This window comes from Filobasidium floriforme, assembly GCF_021052385.1.
Source record: "Filobasidium floriforme strain CBS 6241 chromosome Unknown HD553scaffold_11, whole genome shotgun sequence".
Lineage (NCBI taxonomy): Eukaryota > Fungi > Basidiomycota > Tremellomycetes > Filobasidiales > Filobasidiaceae > Filobasidium > Filobasidium floriforme.
Genome location: NW_025763632.1, coordinates 827,298 through 843,387, shown reverse-complemented (window position 1 = coordinate 843,387; position 16,090 = coordinate 827,298). Strand labels below are relative to the sequence as shown.

At 52.2% G+C, this 16,090-nt stretch overlaps 2 protein-coding genes across 2 annotated transcripts; one reads left to right on the top strand and one right to left on the bottom strand.

Moving 5' to 3' along the window:
• The first annotated feature begins 332 nt into the window (after positions 1-332).
• On the top strand, positions 333-12,116 carry HD553DRAFT_36615 (uncharacterized protein). The gene is made up of 33 exons (XM_046184097.1): positions 333-643; positions 717-789; positions 853-930; positions 1,013-1,252; positions 1,336-1,442; positions 1,508-1,612; positions 1,680-1,784; positions 1,855-2,070; positions 2,130-2,339; positions 2,406-3,170; positions 3,244-3,321; positions 3,387-3,439; positions 3,511-3,700; positions 3,761-3,959; positions 4,030-4,821; positions 4,887-8,276; positions 8,338-8,370; positions 8,431-8,501; positions 8,600-8,707; positions 8,776-8,972; positions 9,037-9,235; positions 9,291-9,482; positions 9,540-10,026; positions 10,091-10,226; positions 10,293-10,436; positions 10,502-10,826; positions 10,891-11,051; positions 11,111-11,177; positions 11,241-11,303; positions 11,363-11,518; positions 11,581-11,629; positions 11,690-11,954; positions 12,027-12,116. Exons 1-33 carry the CDS (start codon positions 605-607, stop codon positions 12,064-12,066), a joined length of 9,333 nt encoding a protein of 3,110 aa, XP_046036707.1. The 5' UTR covers positions 333-604; the 3' UTR covers positions 12,067-12,116.
• Positions 12,056-14,240, bottom strand: HD553DRAFT_36714 (uncharacterized protein). The gene is made up of 7 exons (XM_046184120.1): positions 13,648-14,240; positions 13,376-13,460; positions 13,152-13,314; positions 12,962-13,073; positions 12,812-12,891; positions 12,690-12,748; positions 12,056-12,612 (listed from the first exon to the last, which is right to left on the bottom strand). The coding sequence occupies exons 1-7, from the start codon at positions 13,927-13,929 to the stop codon at positions 12,167-12,169; spliced, it is 1,227 nt and encodes a 408-aa protein (XP_046036706.1). The 5' UTR covers positions 13,930-14,240; the 3' UTR covers positions 12,056-12,166.
• Between the last annotated feature and the right edge of the window lie 1,850 nt (positions 14,241-16,090).

Here is a 16,090-nt window from a genome sequence, read left to right as displayed (position 1 = left end):
TATTGTCGCCGTGCTGAGATTTGTGTTTGGTTCTGGTGCCAATAGTGATGAGCCGATCGCCGAGTGAAGAAGTGGCCGACGATGGATTGATCTTTCTGTCAGCTTCGAGTAACTGACAGCTTACGAATTCCTCGTTTGATCGATTTTATGACAAGTGAGCTTTCAACTTCGACAACTTTCGAGGCCCGAAGTCGATCCTAATCAGCTGCTGCTGTTTGGCGTGACGTAAGGAGATTACGTAAGCCAGTATCGGAGAGCCATGACGCAGTGTCCATATTGCCATGATCATGTCCTCGTAGCTTGTAGCTTATAGCAATCATCCTTCCGAATCTCAATGGATCATGCATTCGACTCTGTTAGTTCAGGTTGACTGGCGATAGATTCCAAATCTTCACCGACGTACGAGCTATTCCGAGCAACCCTTTAGCCATACCGCCTCTCGAGACGGACATGCGCGACGACAGCCAACTCTTCGCAAACTAGAAGCGTCCACCCATCCTATTCCTCTTCCTTCTATTCGACGACGTTCAAGCTAAGCTCCAGCACTTCCTCTTGGTAGTCTTTCAGATACTTCGACCTTTGCGGTCGAGAACGCCTCTTGAAAATGAGTGGCCTGATGAATGTCCGAGGGGTCGTGGTATCCGTAAGCGAACCTCTGCTTCCTCATCCGTTCCTGTTTGACCTACAACTGACATCACGATCGCCATCTCGTGTAGCTCATCAACAAATTCATCTCGCCATACGTTGACAACCTCAACGCAAATGACTTGAACCTGGCGATCATGGCCGGTACGTTCATTCTTAGCGCAATTCGCGTGTGCATGCCAAACTGAATTATGGTTGAGCTTGCAGGCGATTTGACGCTGCATAATCTGCATCTCAAAAAGTCGGCCGTCGAGAAGTACAACTTGCCAGTAGAAGTGGTCGAAGGTGAGAAGACTCTATCCGTCGCTCATCACCGAGCCTACACTGATCTCACATACATCTGTTTCGCATGACCGCAATCCTCCAGGTCACATCGGTCACTTGCATATAACCATCCCCTGGTTCTCCCTCCGTACCAACCCCGTCCACATTCAAATCTCCGATGTATTCCTGCTCGTCAAGATGCGGGATACCTCTCAAGAATCGGTCGACCCGCAGGAAGACGAGCGGAAGGATCAAGAGGCGAAACAGGAAAAGCTGCGGAATGCCGAGAGTCTGGATGCGGCTGCTGCAGCTGGTCAGGGAGCTGCTGGGCAGGGCGACGAAGGTGAGCAAGCGGGAAGAGCTAAGGTTATTGCGAGGGTCTCGTTTGCTGACGTTGGATTTATCGTCTTTGACTGGTCTAAACAGCCAAACAAACCTGGATCGGAGCTTTCACCCAGAAGTTGGTCGACAACGTCCAGATCTCGATCGAGAACATCCATCTGCGATATGAGGACAACCTCAGTACCCCCGAGGTGAGTCTCTTCTGCGTGTCGTACTGTTCGAGCGTTAGTCTGACCTGGACCTCTGTTTCGAACAGCATCCTTTCGCCGCCGGTGTGACGCTATCGAGCTTCAAGGCTGTCTCTGCGGATGAGAACTGGATCGAGGCGTTCATCCAGAATAGTTCTGAAGGAGTTCGGAAGGTAAGCAGAACACCGTGCATATTAGCCTTATCGCTTCCTGCTGACCACATCTTGTCCCACGATACAGCTCGCCTCGCTAGACGGTCTGGCTTTCTACTTCGATACGGACGCTAGCAGTATCTATCAGGAAGGCGACCGAAGGGGCGAGATGATGAAGAGCTTCCAATCGCTTGTGAGTACCGCTTTCGTCAACTACAAAGGCTTATCGGTCGAAGCTGATCCATCGAGTATTGCTACCACAGATCGCGAGTAAGGAAGTCGACGTCCCGCATCAATACATCCTGAAACCTGTCAGCGGAGAGTCAAGAATTACCATGAAGAAGAAGCTATCGAAAGAGGTCGCCAAGACGGACGCTCAGGTCTTCTTCGATGAGATCGGTTTCGTGCTCGACGATGACCAGTATCGAGATGCGTTGTCGATGCTAGACTTGTTCCATTTCTATACTCGGACGCACATGGTGAGGAGACTGATGCGGTCTCGAACCGCTCGCACCTAGCTAATACGCATTTTCCACAGTACCATCGATATCGGCCTCCAGACAGCGAATTCTCGGAATCGCCAGCCAAAGCCCGTTGGAAGTTTGCTACGAAAGCGATTCTCAGCGAAATACACGAGCGGAATCGAAAGTGGACTTGGCAGTACTTTGAAGAGCGGCGCGATAACCGAAAACAATACGTCGAGCTATATGTCAAGACCTTGTCGGGGAACACGGCGCTCGGAGTTGAAGTCAGTATACATCTCGCGTTCAAGGATCGGAACGTATGCTGAGCTTCCAAATTATATCTCGTTCAGGACGCTTCTGTACTGGAAAAGCTCGAGCAAGACCTCTCATACGAGGACATTCGATTCTTCCGCTCGGTCGCCAAGGCTCAGGCCAAAAAGGACGCGGATCTCAAGAAACGGTTACAGCACGAAAAGGAGAAGTCTCAGGGTCAGCAAAAGTCTAGCGGCTGGCTAGGATGGGTCTGGGGAGGATCCTCTACCGCAGGGAACGATACCGCCGGGGATGACGATATGACTATCTCGGAAGCGGACAAGGCGCAGCTGAACGAGATCATTGATTATGATCCGTCAGCAGCGTCTACGAGCGGTAGTCTTCCCGATGATTTCCTCCTGATGCGCGTATCGACGACTTTGAAACGGGGATCTCTAGCACTACGAACGGATCCTCATGGTGCGAAGCGAGATCTCATTTCCCTCGTGTTCGACTCGTTTGCGGCAGACGTTACGCAGATGCCTCAATCTCTCGATGCCCGGATCTCGCTTGGCGACTTCAGTGTGTTCGACGGCACAACCCTCAACACCCTGCATCACAAGATCGTTAGGGTCAAGGAGGGCGCCGCGATAGGAAACGCTTCCGTTCCGGGCGAGGAAGTCGAGGTCGATCCGTTCTTTACCTTGCGTTTCGAACGGAACCCACTAGATCGTCGAGCCGATACTGGAGTCGCTATCCGCATGCGTCATCTCGAGATCGTATATCATCGGGGATATGTTGAGGCTGTCATGAGATTCTTGACTCCCCCAGCGAGTCAACTGGAGTCGATCTCGGCTTTGATCGTGAGTTTGCATGCTTGTGATTGAATGCTGAATACAACGTCTAACTGGTGTTTCTTGTACATGTGGCCGGCAGGACGCCGCTGGTGAAACCTTTGACGGGATCAGACGAGAAACTCGAGCAGGTCTTGAGTTTGCGCTTGAGCACCATAAGGTTAGTCTCCTCGCTTTGCTCTCCATAAATCATGACGACTGACGCGATGATCGTGTGATCTGCAGACCATCGACTTGCAGGTGGATATGAATGCTCCCATCATTATCGTCCCGGAACGGTAAGCGACCCATACCGATCGCGAACTGGACTCTCCTGCCTGAAACCTGACCTTCTATCCTTATCCGATAGTGTCGATACCAAGGAGTGCTTGCACATGATTCTGGATGCAGGTCATATCGGAGTGAACAGCTCTCTTGCGGATAAAGCGGAGATTCGAGACATGCAGGCCAAGAAAGGTCAGGCCTTGTCTGATGACGAGTTCCACAAGCTAGAGGGCCTCATGTATGACGAGTTCTCTCTCAAGCTCGAATCTACGCAGGCGCGTTGTGATTGGCATTACAATGGGCATAGAGCGATTCGCTGATACTTGGCCATACAGCTTCTCATTGGCTACAAGCTGGACGCGTGTCTCGATGCATTGCATCAGCAGCAGGAATCATCTGCCCTCCACATCATCGAGCGAGTCGGAATGACTTTCGTGGTTCAGAACGCCATGTTGAACTTGCCCAATCTCACGCGATTCAAGGTCTCGGGAAACTTGCCAAGTCTTCATGTCAACCTCTCCGACGTCAAATATAGTAAGTCGCGGAGGAGTGGGCATCGAAAGGGCGCAGCGCTAAGGTTAATCGTTTTGTTTTGCCTCTGCAGAATCGTTGATGCGCATCATCGATGTTGCTATTCCACACAGCGATGAGGCGGCCACCGAGGTCAAGACGGCTCGGCCAATTCTGCCCAACAGCAAAAAGACCGCTTTCCGAAGTCAGCCTGCTATCCAGGAGTACGTGCTGGACGATGATGAGTCGATCATCGAGGACCGTGACGTAGGGGACATGGTCGAAAGCACCGAGCCCGACAAGTTTTACGATGCGGCGGACGCAACCACCGAAGCCCAGCGACAGGATCTGCACCAGAAGACTTTCGAATTTAGATTCGCGGTGGGCGAATTGCAGGCTGAACTGTCGCGTAGCACTCCTCAAGGCATCGAGAAAGCCCTTGCTGTGGCGCGACTGACGGGGTTCGACCTTGATTTTGCCTTGCGCAAGTTCGACATGAGCGTCGACCTCGGCCTCCGGAAGCTCGAATTGGACATGCTGGATGCTGCTCAACGCCAATCGCTCATCGATACTGGAGATTCGCAAACGGAGAATCTCATGAAGGTAGCGTACCGCAAGGTCCAGAAGGAGTCTCCGGAGTACATGAGCGTGTTCGACGGTGCCGATCAGAGTATTGCGGTCGACCTCACGACGTTCAGGATTCATGCGAAACCTGAACCTCTGTTGGCGCTCTACGACTTTATCATGACGACATTTGTGCCCAACAATTCCGACACGACGCCAGATATCTCGCCAGGCGATCAAACACAACTTGCCGATGCGCAAAACCAGCAAGCCGACAATGGGGACAAGATTCGAATACGTGTCAAGCTGAGAAGCATCGAACGTGAGTGCATTACATAGTAACCCCTTGACAAGCACGTGGCTGATTCAAACATGCCCGCCGAGCAGTTTCATTGGTCAATGGTCAGGAGCAGTTTGCCACGTTGAAGTTGTCGTCCGCCGATGTCGCTCTACTGTTGAGGGGAGGGACCATGCGATTGAGCACTACTCTTGGGAAACTCACTTTCGTGGATGACACCTCCACCCAGACGGCGGACTCGTCATTCAAGCAGCTCTTGACTATCGAAGGAGACGAGTTGGCCGACTTCAGTTACGAGACCTTCAACCCGGAAGACGAGACCACGTTCCCCGGCTACAATTCTGCGGTGAAATTGCGAACTGGATCGTTAGTATTCACCGTCATGGAAGGTCCTCTCAAGAACATCATGCTGTTCCTTTCCAATCTATCACGCCTGAAGGCCGTTTACGACCGAGCTTCGGAAGCTGCAATGCAACGCGCAGCGGAAGTGACGAGGATGCACTACGACGTAATCATCAAGACACCTATCGTGGTCTTGCCACAGGATGGCCTCGGCAGTCAAAATCGGCTCGTGCTCAGACTTGGTCAGGTCAATGCGAAGAACAGCTTCGGGAGGGGCGAAAACTCTCCCGATAGTATTGTGGCATCGCTGAGTGGAGTTAACATCACCACCGAAGGGCCCTTGGGTATTCTGCAGATCCTTGATAGGGTTGATTTGTCGGTCAACGTGGATGATTATGCCGCAAGTTCCAATCAGCCCAAGACGCAAAAGATCCATGGGGAGTCCAACGACATACACATGTCTCTAACGCAGCAACAATACGTTCTCATCATGAATCTCACCAAGACGCTTCCCAAAATCCTGAAGGCGGATGACGAGACGCTCCCAACGCCCGCTAGAGCGCCGGATCCCGCGTCCTCGGATGTCACCGGGCGAGACCCATCGCCGAGCGTTGCAGCTGAAGGTGCCAACATGGATTTCGCTTTCCGTGTGCCTGTGGTTAGGCTAGAGCTTTACGGAAACAAGGCAACATCGAAGGAGACCCTTCATGAGGACAGCATCGCGGCGTTCTCTATCAACTCTTCCCACGTTCAGTATGAGAGTAAAGCCGACGGCGCTTCCGAGGCCAACGTTACCGTCAAGTCGATCGCCATGTCAAATACTCGTCCGGGCAACTCTATCTATCGCGATCTCATCCCGGAGGGCAAAAGAAGGGGCAATCAGTTCACTGTGCAGTATACCGTGTCGGCTCAACCAGAAGGAGCTGCGCAAGCCTTGGTCACCATTGATAGCCCTCAGGTCGTTCTCGCCGTCGACCCGCTTTATGCCCTCACTGAATTCGCTCTGGCACCCTTTAAATCGGAGGACTCGAGGCAAGTTCCGTCCAGCGATAACGATGACAAGCCCCAAGACGAACCGACGAACAAGTCGACAAACGAGTCTTCCCTGTCCTATCGGGTTGAAGTGCGGCACTCAACTGTCTTGATTCTCGCAAGCGATACGGATCCCAAGGCGCAGGCCATCGAATTGCGCATCAAAGACGTCGTAGTGGCCCAACAGGCTAAAATGACCCTGGCCGTACACGAACTCGGGATGTCCTTCGGGAGGATGGATCAGCCAAGTGAGCGTGTCAGATTCCTCGACGATGTGGACATCACTGTCGCGATGGATACGCGCGGCGTCGCTGGAAACCAAAGCATGATTCTAGATGTCGACATCACGCCAGTCATCTTCAGAGCATCTTATACCGAGATCATGTTGATCGTGGACGTTGTCAACAAGGCTGCAGCGCTCGCTAGCGCCGCAACCAGCAAGCCAGAGACCGCGATCGGGGAAGGACAGGATCGTCAAGTAGCTCTACCGATCAATGAACAGTCTGCTAAGCCCAATCAGTCCAGGCGAAAGTCTGTTACGAATCACCCTCAGGTAGTGGTGTCGAAAGAAACATTACACACTCGGATCGGAGGCTTCCAACTGGTCTTGATCGGAGACCTGCAAGATCTTCCCCTAGTCCATCTCAGTACCAAACCCTTCTCGCTCAATGTGAACGACTGGTCAACAGACTTGCATGCCAAGACTGCAATGTCGACAACGATCAATTACTACAATCTGATGAACTCTCACTGGGAGCCCTTGATGGATCCCTGGGAATTCGCTCTTACTGTCGCCAAGACTACTGGTACCGGTGACAACGGAACCATGGCGGTCAAGTTCACCTCGAGACAACGACTCGAGATGAATATGACGGCTGCGTTCATCGAACTCGCCATCACAAGCGCGACGGTGTGGTCGCAGCAGCACGAGCGAGTACAGCACGAGGGGAGAGGAGTTGATGCGCCTTTCGTTGTTCGAAACCGGACCGGTTATACCCTCTTAGTTTGGGCAGACTCGGACAAGTCACTACGCAGCTCTGGTCAGGGCAAATCCGTGCAAGTTCGAAGATTGGCCGACAACGAGGCCATCCCGTGGCGATTCCAGGATCACAAGCGCCAGCGAGAAAATCTCTCCTCTAGCAGTCATAATGCTTTCGGTGTCCAATTCGAGAACATGCCTTGGGAGCGCGTCCGAAACGTCTCGGTCGATAGAGAGGGCGATCAATCCTACGTCCTGAAACCCAGAGTGCAAGAGGTCCTACATCGGGTCGTTTGCGACGTCAAGTTGAAGGACAACGTCAAGATCGTTACTTTCCGTTCGGCGTTCCAGGTCGAGAACATGACGCATCTGCCAATGGAGCTCGTTTTGATTGACGCCAATAACAAACAGGCCGCACCTGTTTGCAAGATTCCTCCTGGCGAAAGTTACCCTCTTCCAATCGAAGCCGCATACAACAACCGTTTCAAGCTTCGGCCTGATAGAGGATTCGACTATTCTTGGTCGTCCGATACGCTTTCCTGGCAAGATCTTGTCAGGCGGCCCGTCCGATCGATCGGTTGCAAGCACAAGTCCCCGGAAGAGGCAGTATTCCGTTTCCAAGCAGCAAGTCTGTTTGACAAGAAGGATCCGGTCGTCAAACGATACCCCAAGCTCAATCTGCGCCTTCGTGCCCCGATCGAGGTGGAAAACCTCTTGCCTTACAACATCAGGTATCGCGTTTATGACAAGAACACGCGTTCCAATACCACCAACTTTCTGATCCGGGGCGGATCAAGTCCTATCCATACCGTGCAATTGGACCACCTGTTATTGTTGAGCGTAGAGGCGCAAGATTCCGGTTTCAAGCAGAGCGAATTTGCCATCATCAACACCGACAATCCGGATGATTTCCGCACTGAGAACAGTCTAATCTTGCACGACAAGCGCGATCAGAAATTGACCCTGAGACTGCACTACATCACTTATCCGGACGCTGGAGGAGCCATGAAGGTTCAGATATACAGCCCTTATATCATCCTGAACAAAACCGGACTGCCCTTTTCTCTCGCTTTCAAAACCTGGTCCGGTGTTCAAAACAAGGTTGCAGGTCAAGAGGCTTTTGCAAGTAGGTCCGAGGGGCGTATCGGACTCGTCAGAGAATATGGCTGACTCTCGGTACTTGCCAGCGAGCCACAAACAATCTCATACTACCCCGTTCAGTGAGTTCGCCGCGATTCTACGTGTCGGCGGCGTCTAATTTCCGGTCGTTGCCTCAACAGTGTTTTCGTTCCCGACGGAGGAACGCAGTAATCGTCTGTTGCTCAAGGTTGGCAACTCGGCTTGGTCCAAGGTCAGTAGGCTTGGTTGTGATGGGGTTTGCCAGCAATGCCCATCCATGGAAGCCGCCTCACCTTTCAATGATTCGCTGATCTGTTTGTCGTTCGCTAGCCAATCTCGGTTGAAGGCGTAGGAGGAGATTCCGAAGTCACGATACCACAGGATCGAGGCGATGCTGTGCATCATATCGGGTTTTCTTACATCGAGGGTCTCGGCAAGGTATGAGATTTCGTTTTCATAATCGGTCAGTCATGAGATCTCAACACAACCGCTCTCCTGCGTTGCAGTACAAGTTGAGCAAGGTCATCACCATTGCGCCTCGATTCCTCTTGCGGAACGAGTCAAAGCGGACCGTCAAGATCCGGCAATTCCGAACGCAAAACTACCTTGACATCAAGCCTGGTGAAAGGGTACCTTGGCACGCCTTTAGCAATAGCGCCCCGACTCAGTTCTCGTTTGCATTGGATAGCGGCGATGTCAGATGGTTAGTCGGCTATCCAGCTTCCTTCTCGCGAAATGGAGTGGGCTAAATCAATGGCATTTTGCAGGTCTGCGCCGATCAACGTTGCCGATGTCGGGCGTAATCACGTTGTCGTGCCCACAGAACGTGGTGCAAGCAAGCAGCTGCTTCGTATAGATATTCGGCTCGAAGGTTCGACGGTATTCCTGTTCGTTGCGGAAGAAGAGGGGACCTGGCCCTTGCGCATTCGCAACGAGACCGATTTCCCGTTCACGTTCGAACAGACGGTGAGTCCTGCCCCTGAGCGATCCGTCCGACACACATGCTGATTACCAGATATAGGAGGAAACCGCGCCTAACGGACCACCTCAAGATCGAAGGCTTTTGCCAGCAGAGCCTCGTTCGACGGTAGATTATGCTTGGGACACTCCTGCCGCGATAGGGAAACGTATACGCCTCGTTGCATCGAACCAAGAACGACTCGTAGATATCATGGAGATCGGAATCCAGTCGCCTTTCAAGGTGTCTGCGAATGTGAGTGGATCCGCTATACCGCGATGTGGTTGACAAGGCTGAAGGGCTGTCCTATAGAGTCGCCAAGGATCACGAAGAAACAGGACATTCTCTTTGGACGTCCGAGCTGAAGGTCATTCGCAGGTCTTAGTCATTATGCCGTACGACGAGGACAACAGCGTATACAGACCGAAACGGCCTGGGGGCAATCTCGTTCGGTCTGATAGCGTGGACTCCTTCAACGCCATGTCCTTTGAGACTGTACTGGCACCGGAGAAACCCACATTGACGTTGTCGGTCGAGCTCGAGGGTCTCGGTATCTCGGTGGTAAATCGCAACCTGCAAGAGCTGCTTTACGCCTCAATTCGAGGTATCAAGCTGTCGTACTCGGACTATCCCCACTTCTACGATGCAAGTCTCGACTGCAAGTGGATCCAGATCGACAACCAGCTATTTGGGGGCCTGTTCCCCATCATTCTGTATCCTACGATTGTGCCAAAAGATGGCAAGGAGCTGGAAGCTCATCCAACATTACAGATGTCCGTTGCAGTCTTGAAAGATGACAGTAAGTCGATTCCCTGTTGCATCGGCTTCGTTATCGCCGTATTGACTGTCGTGCCTCTTGGTAGAACACGGTGTGACCTATATCAAATACGCCACGCTCCTGTTGCAAGCCATGACTATCGAGCTGGACGAGGACTTTTTATTCGCGGTATACGAGTTCTCGAAGTTCGACAATGCCTCGTGGCAGGAGCCCATCCACGAGTAAGCCCAAGGCCAAACAACAGCAGACTTGGTGAGCTCGGTACTAATATCGAACTCGACCGACAGCGTCTTGATCACTCAGCCGGACGAGATTCCCGATGCCCAGGCGACGCCGCCTGGAACGAACGTCTACTTTGAAGATCTGGCGTTGCAGCCAATGCAGCTAGAGATATCGTTCATGCGAACCGAGAGGGTCAACGTTGATGACAAGTGAGTGTGGCCATGGATCTACGGTCATCGAGATGAAGCCTAACCCTCTTGCTCTCTACATTCAGATCGAGCTCTCGCAACCCGGTTGTATTCTTCTTCAACGCTCTTACGATGGCGCTAGGAAACGTCAACGCTGCGCCAGTTCGGCTTAACGCATTGATCATCCACAACGCTCGATTAACGATGCCGTCGTTGCAAGAGCGCGTCATCTTGCATTATCGAGAGCAATTCGTCGCCCAGATCTACCGAGTACTTGGTTCCGCCGACTTCTTGGGCAACCCGGTCGGACTGTTCAACAACGTCAGCTCGGGTGTCCAAGACATCTTTTACGAGCCGATCCAGGGTGTCGTCATGCATGGACATCGTGATCTGGGTATCGGGATCGCAAGGGTAAATCAGAACCAGTCTCGAAGTTCACAGGGGTTCGAGAGCTGACCGCAATCGTATCATACAGGGTGCTTCAAGCTTTGCCAAAAAGACCGTCTTTGGAATCACCGATTCTCTTACCAAAGTCACCGGCAGTGTCGGCAAAGGTTTAGCTGCAGCTACTTTGGACTCGGACTACCAGTCCAGGCGTCGAATGGCACAGCGGAGGAACAAGCCTAAGCATGCCTTGTGAGTAGCAGTGGCGGCTGGTCATTCATGACTTGGTTGCTCAAAGGGATGGTCATTAGATACGGGTTCACGAGCGGTGCCAATTCGTTTGCAACAAGCGTGGCAAGCGGGTTTGAAGGACTAGCAGTGAGTCCGCACGCGAGACATTGTCTGACAGAATTGCCTGTGCTCAAGCCCGACCTCATATAGCTCAAACCTATCGAGGGCGCCGAAAGCGGTGGAGTAGGCGGATTTTTCAAGGGAGTGGGCAAGGTGGGTAGTTTTGACGACGCCTAGCGACTGAACATACTTGCTGACCTCAATAACGATAGGGCTTTGTTGGTGCCGTGACCAAGCCTGTTGTCGGAGTGTTCGACTTTGCCTCCAACGTCACGGAAGGTATCCGAAACACCACCACCGTCTTTGACCAAGAAGAGCTAGACCGGGTCCGCTTGCCGAGATTTATCGGTTCGGACGGCATTCTGAGGGTAAGACCTATGTGGAGAAAGCGGATCTGAAATTATCACTGACTCGAATGATTCGCCGTCAGCCTTTCACCGAGAGGGAAGCTTTCGGACAGTTCTGGCTCAAGGATCTGGGTGAGTGGGACAGCCAAGTTTTGAGGCCACATCAACGCGACTGACATAAAACAAATGCAGAGAACGGTCGCTATTTCAAGGACACCTATGTGGCTCACCTCGACCTGCCAGGAGACGATTCGATCATCATGCTCACTGGTAGCAGGATCCTATTGGTCCGTTCGAACAACTTTAGGGTGTCGTGGGAGGTTCCTTTCGACGACCTGCAGACGATCTCGCTCGAGCCCAACGGGATCAGTCTGGTCTTGATGGGCGACGTAGACGGGCCGTTCATCCCGGTCGTCGGGCAGCGCGAAAAGAGTTTCTTATTCAAGCATATCGAGACGTGAGTCGTTTGGTGACGAATATAAACCAGGCTGGTCGAAGCTCACGCCGGTACTCTTCCTGAACTCCCCAGAGTTGTCAAGCAGCATAACGAGGTTAGGAAGGCAGACTGAGGGGTTTTTCAAGAGAATCCGATTGACAGGCAGAATGTATCTATATTACCGGTGTAGTCATGTCATACGCATGGGTTTCCTCATGAGCATATCTCCACATCTACCGTGATGTTGCTTCGTAGCCCTCGCGTCTGACCGCGTTTCGCCATGGATTCTTGTCTTTGCCTTCTTCTGCCTCTATGTGCATTCCCATCGCGGTCAATTCATCCGTCAGGACTTGACAAATCTGTTTCCTGACCGAAACTTCTCTCCCGTCGGCGACCTGACCGCTCGCCCGTTCCCGTCGCTCGGGATTGCTCGACGCCAGGTCGACCTTGGTCTTGGCGTCCTTGACGGCTCCTAGGCTCGCCTCTATCCTTTCGTTCCCACTCCACGCGCCTCCTACGCCCAACTTGCCCGGTCCAACCCTTGCTAACCGCCGCCACTCGTCGACCAACGGGGAGATCTTGTCTGTGATCGGATCTCCTATTGTGATGCTGATCCGCTTCCCCGGTCGTGGCAGAAAACGAAGGTATTTCCGCGTGTCTGGCATGACGTCCTCGAAGCCTGTAGCAGGAAGGTTGAAGGGACATCAGTCACCTGACCCGAATTTGGAAGCGCGAGGCGTCTGGACAGGGACTCACCGGATATCCAGATCGGTATGATCGTCGGCATACGGGCCGAATCCATAATGATCCTCGATCTGCAGCGGATGAGACCAGTGTCAGTCACGTTTCCCGCAGGTTGTGGCGCCAGTATGCCTCACATTCCCCATTTAAACGGTATCAATCCTCCTGGAGGATGCAGCGAGACCTGGTTGACCCTTCCTTCCGGGAAGATATGGACCTGAAAGAGCCGTCAAGGAGGAAACATCAGCACCGTGAATGTGAACCACGGACCACGGTCCTGTGCTTACCCAATCTCCAGCTTGTAGCTTCTTGATAGCCTCGTCGATAGCAGGCTGGAAGATCCCACCTCCACGAACCGTCTCTATCACTTGGCCCAGAGTGAAAAACTTCGAGAATATCCTACCCGAAGTACGCCCAAAACGATATCTCAGCGTCCTTGAGCGCAGAATTGTAAGGAGATACATTGGAGGTACTCACGGGTTGGTGAACATGATGTCACTAGCTGAACCAGATCCCAACGTCGTCCGGGTAAAAGGTTCCGAAAGGTCAACCAGATCACGATCGTGCGAAGAAATGCCATCGACGTGCGAAAGGGCAATGCAAACGAGAACGAAGCCAAATCGAACCAAAAACATCAGCCCTGAACCGGAAAAGAACCCATCGAAGCACCAAAAGACGAACGCCCATCGACCTGCACTCACCTCCTAACGTCCATCGAGTGTTCCTGCACGTCCGAGCAGGACTTGTAAACGGGACAAACGTGTTCATGGGCATGATCCCCCACATCTGATCGTGTCTTCCCGGCGGTAAAGAATTGAACAAGACGATGATTGCGGTGTCGGACGGGTGTGAGGCAGGTTTGTGTTACGTGATTCGGAAGTGGAGTGGATCAGCGTCCTGAGTTCTGGCCTGCTTATTGAGAGTCCACTCGCTCTGAACAGAAGGGAATGGAGTGACCAAGACAGAGACTGACCATCGGATCATCCACCACGGACGTATGATTACAGATCGTCACCACCCCTCTCCTTCCCGCTTGTCCCGCTTGTTCTCCCTCTTTTTCATCTATCAACCCCGTTTCTGACCCTGACGATCCGGAAGTCAACTTTGGCTCTTCCAAAGCCGTCAAAAGTTTCCCCAGACCCTCTACTTTCACATCTTTACATCCCCAGCGTAAGAAGGCTTTGGACGCTAGGCCGAAGGAAGAGAGGATTAGGGAGGATGTTAGGGTTGATGCGAGGGATGTGGGAGGGGGCATTTTGGTGTCGGAGTAGACAAATTATGTGGTGATTTGGGTGTTTGGCGTGTGGTGCCAGATACTGTTTGATGAATGCCGACCCGGCGGTGTGCGGTCTCTTCTATGTTGCGTTCTATCGGTAATATCCTGAATCCCGTCTATTGTTGTAGGTGTATCGCGTTCCCCGTCAAGGCTTTTGCGAAAAGGTGGTAGGTATATGCTTGCGTGCTTCGAATTGCTTTTCAAAGCATCGCCCAGTTCGATTCCTCTTCCTTCCGCTATCTCGAAGCTCGACAGTGCTTTCGTTTGGAGATTCTAGGATGAAATACCGGACTTGAAATCGTCCACCTCGACGGCAGTGGTGATCCCCCGAATCTTTCCTTGTTTACGTCTGCCTAGCGCTGCAGCTAATTTGCAGCTCGTATCCTTCGAACTTGACTGCAATCTCTCGTTTTCCCTCGGAGATCCTCGATTACACACGCAGTTCTTGGATTGCGTATGTTGTCCCTGTTGGCCAGACCTTCGACTCCCAACTTTTCCAGTACGGCAACCCGGCGCCCGAAGCTCCGATCCGTCTTATCTCGTCTTTCTTTTAACCAGGACGCTCCAATAGGTCCAGTTAGCAGACTCAAGCTATTGTTATACTATGTGCCTCTTTGAAGATCAGTGGAGGAGGTCGAGTATGTCGAACCTCGAACATCCCATATTTCGAAATTAGGGAACCTCTGTTTCGTCGCTTTACTCGGGACTTTTACTGCCGGACCGGGACCGGAAGCAATTGCGTTTAAGCAAAATGCCGTACACCATCACGTACTCTACGTACCTACGTCCTCCGTCTGTTTCACTCGGTTGTGGCAAATCAGAATCTAGGACTCTGTAGATCTGTGGTTCTTACTGAATTCACTGAACAGCACATTCTTCAATCGGAAGCAATGTTGCTAATGTTGTTTTGACATATCTCAGCCCAGCATACACAAAGACAAGAAGCCACGGAAGAAAAGGCGGTCTGGCCACACCGCAGGTCACATTGCTTCAACTGTGGCACCAAGTCTGCCTTTCCATCTTACTACCAAGCAGACGGCGAAGGAGAAGGAGACGGACGAGACGAAGAAGGAGGTATAGTTGAACCAGACCGATCACTTCGCGCAACGCTCCCTTGGAATTCTTCGATGTGTCGCTCCGGACCCGACGAACATTTTTCTTTCTCCTTCTCACTTACAAACGCCGCGGCGCCTTCGATCTTCGAAGCCCCAGCATGTGAAATATCAATCTTTCGTGCTGATCTCCACATCTACCAGCTTGCTTCTCCGATTTGAAACAAGCGTCCGGAGGTTCCGGACCTAACTTTCTGACGGATTGTGCTCAGCAAGCGTAACTCGGACGAAATTAGTCCTCATCAAAATCGATCAAATCGCTGTGGCAGTCTCACAAGCGCTAGACCTGTGCGGGCTTCGGACTTGTCGATCATATCATCTTTCCGATGTCTACCTTACTGATTGTACTTCAGGTCCATAACGAAGTAAGACTTGATCCACAGGCAGTATCTTAGGCCTATATCTTTCTATCTTCAATGGGGCGAACTAAGCCAAGAGAGTATCGATCACTACATCCAGAGTGACCCACTGAAGCCGATCTTGTTGCCATTGGTGTGCCCAACACTGACAATCTTTGCCTTTATATTACAAACCCTGGGTACATGACGTTGATCGAGGGCATTGCGGAAGACCTCGAGCAGCGAGAGCGAGAATGCCCAGAGCAACTGATGTGAGGGTCAATCCGACTGGCAAGGTCGATCGGCCGCGCTCTACGGTCGTGAGATGGCAGCGGTCGCAATGGCTTGGAAAACATTCTGAACAGCCGACTTGAGATGTCCAATCACATTGTTGCTGATCCTGGTTGTCTCCTTGACGTCCTTCTTGACACAGGGGATGTCTCCCTTGAAACGGGCAGCGTCGTTCTTGACGTTCCTCTCGACACAGATGATGTCCTTCTTGACGTTGCTCTCAACACGGTAGATGTCCTTGACGTCCCTCTCGACGCGGTTGATATGATATACTTGCCATACCGCCTAAGTAGAGAACGTCAGACCCGAGACCGACCTGCGGCATGTATCTGTATCTTGGACTGATGGCACCTCCCATGTCCACGTCGTCGCTCGCAGCATGGAAGAACAGCTAAAGAC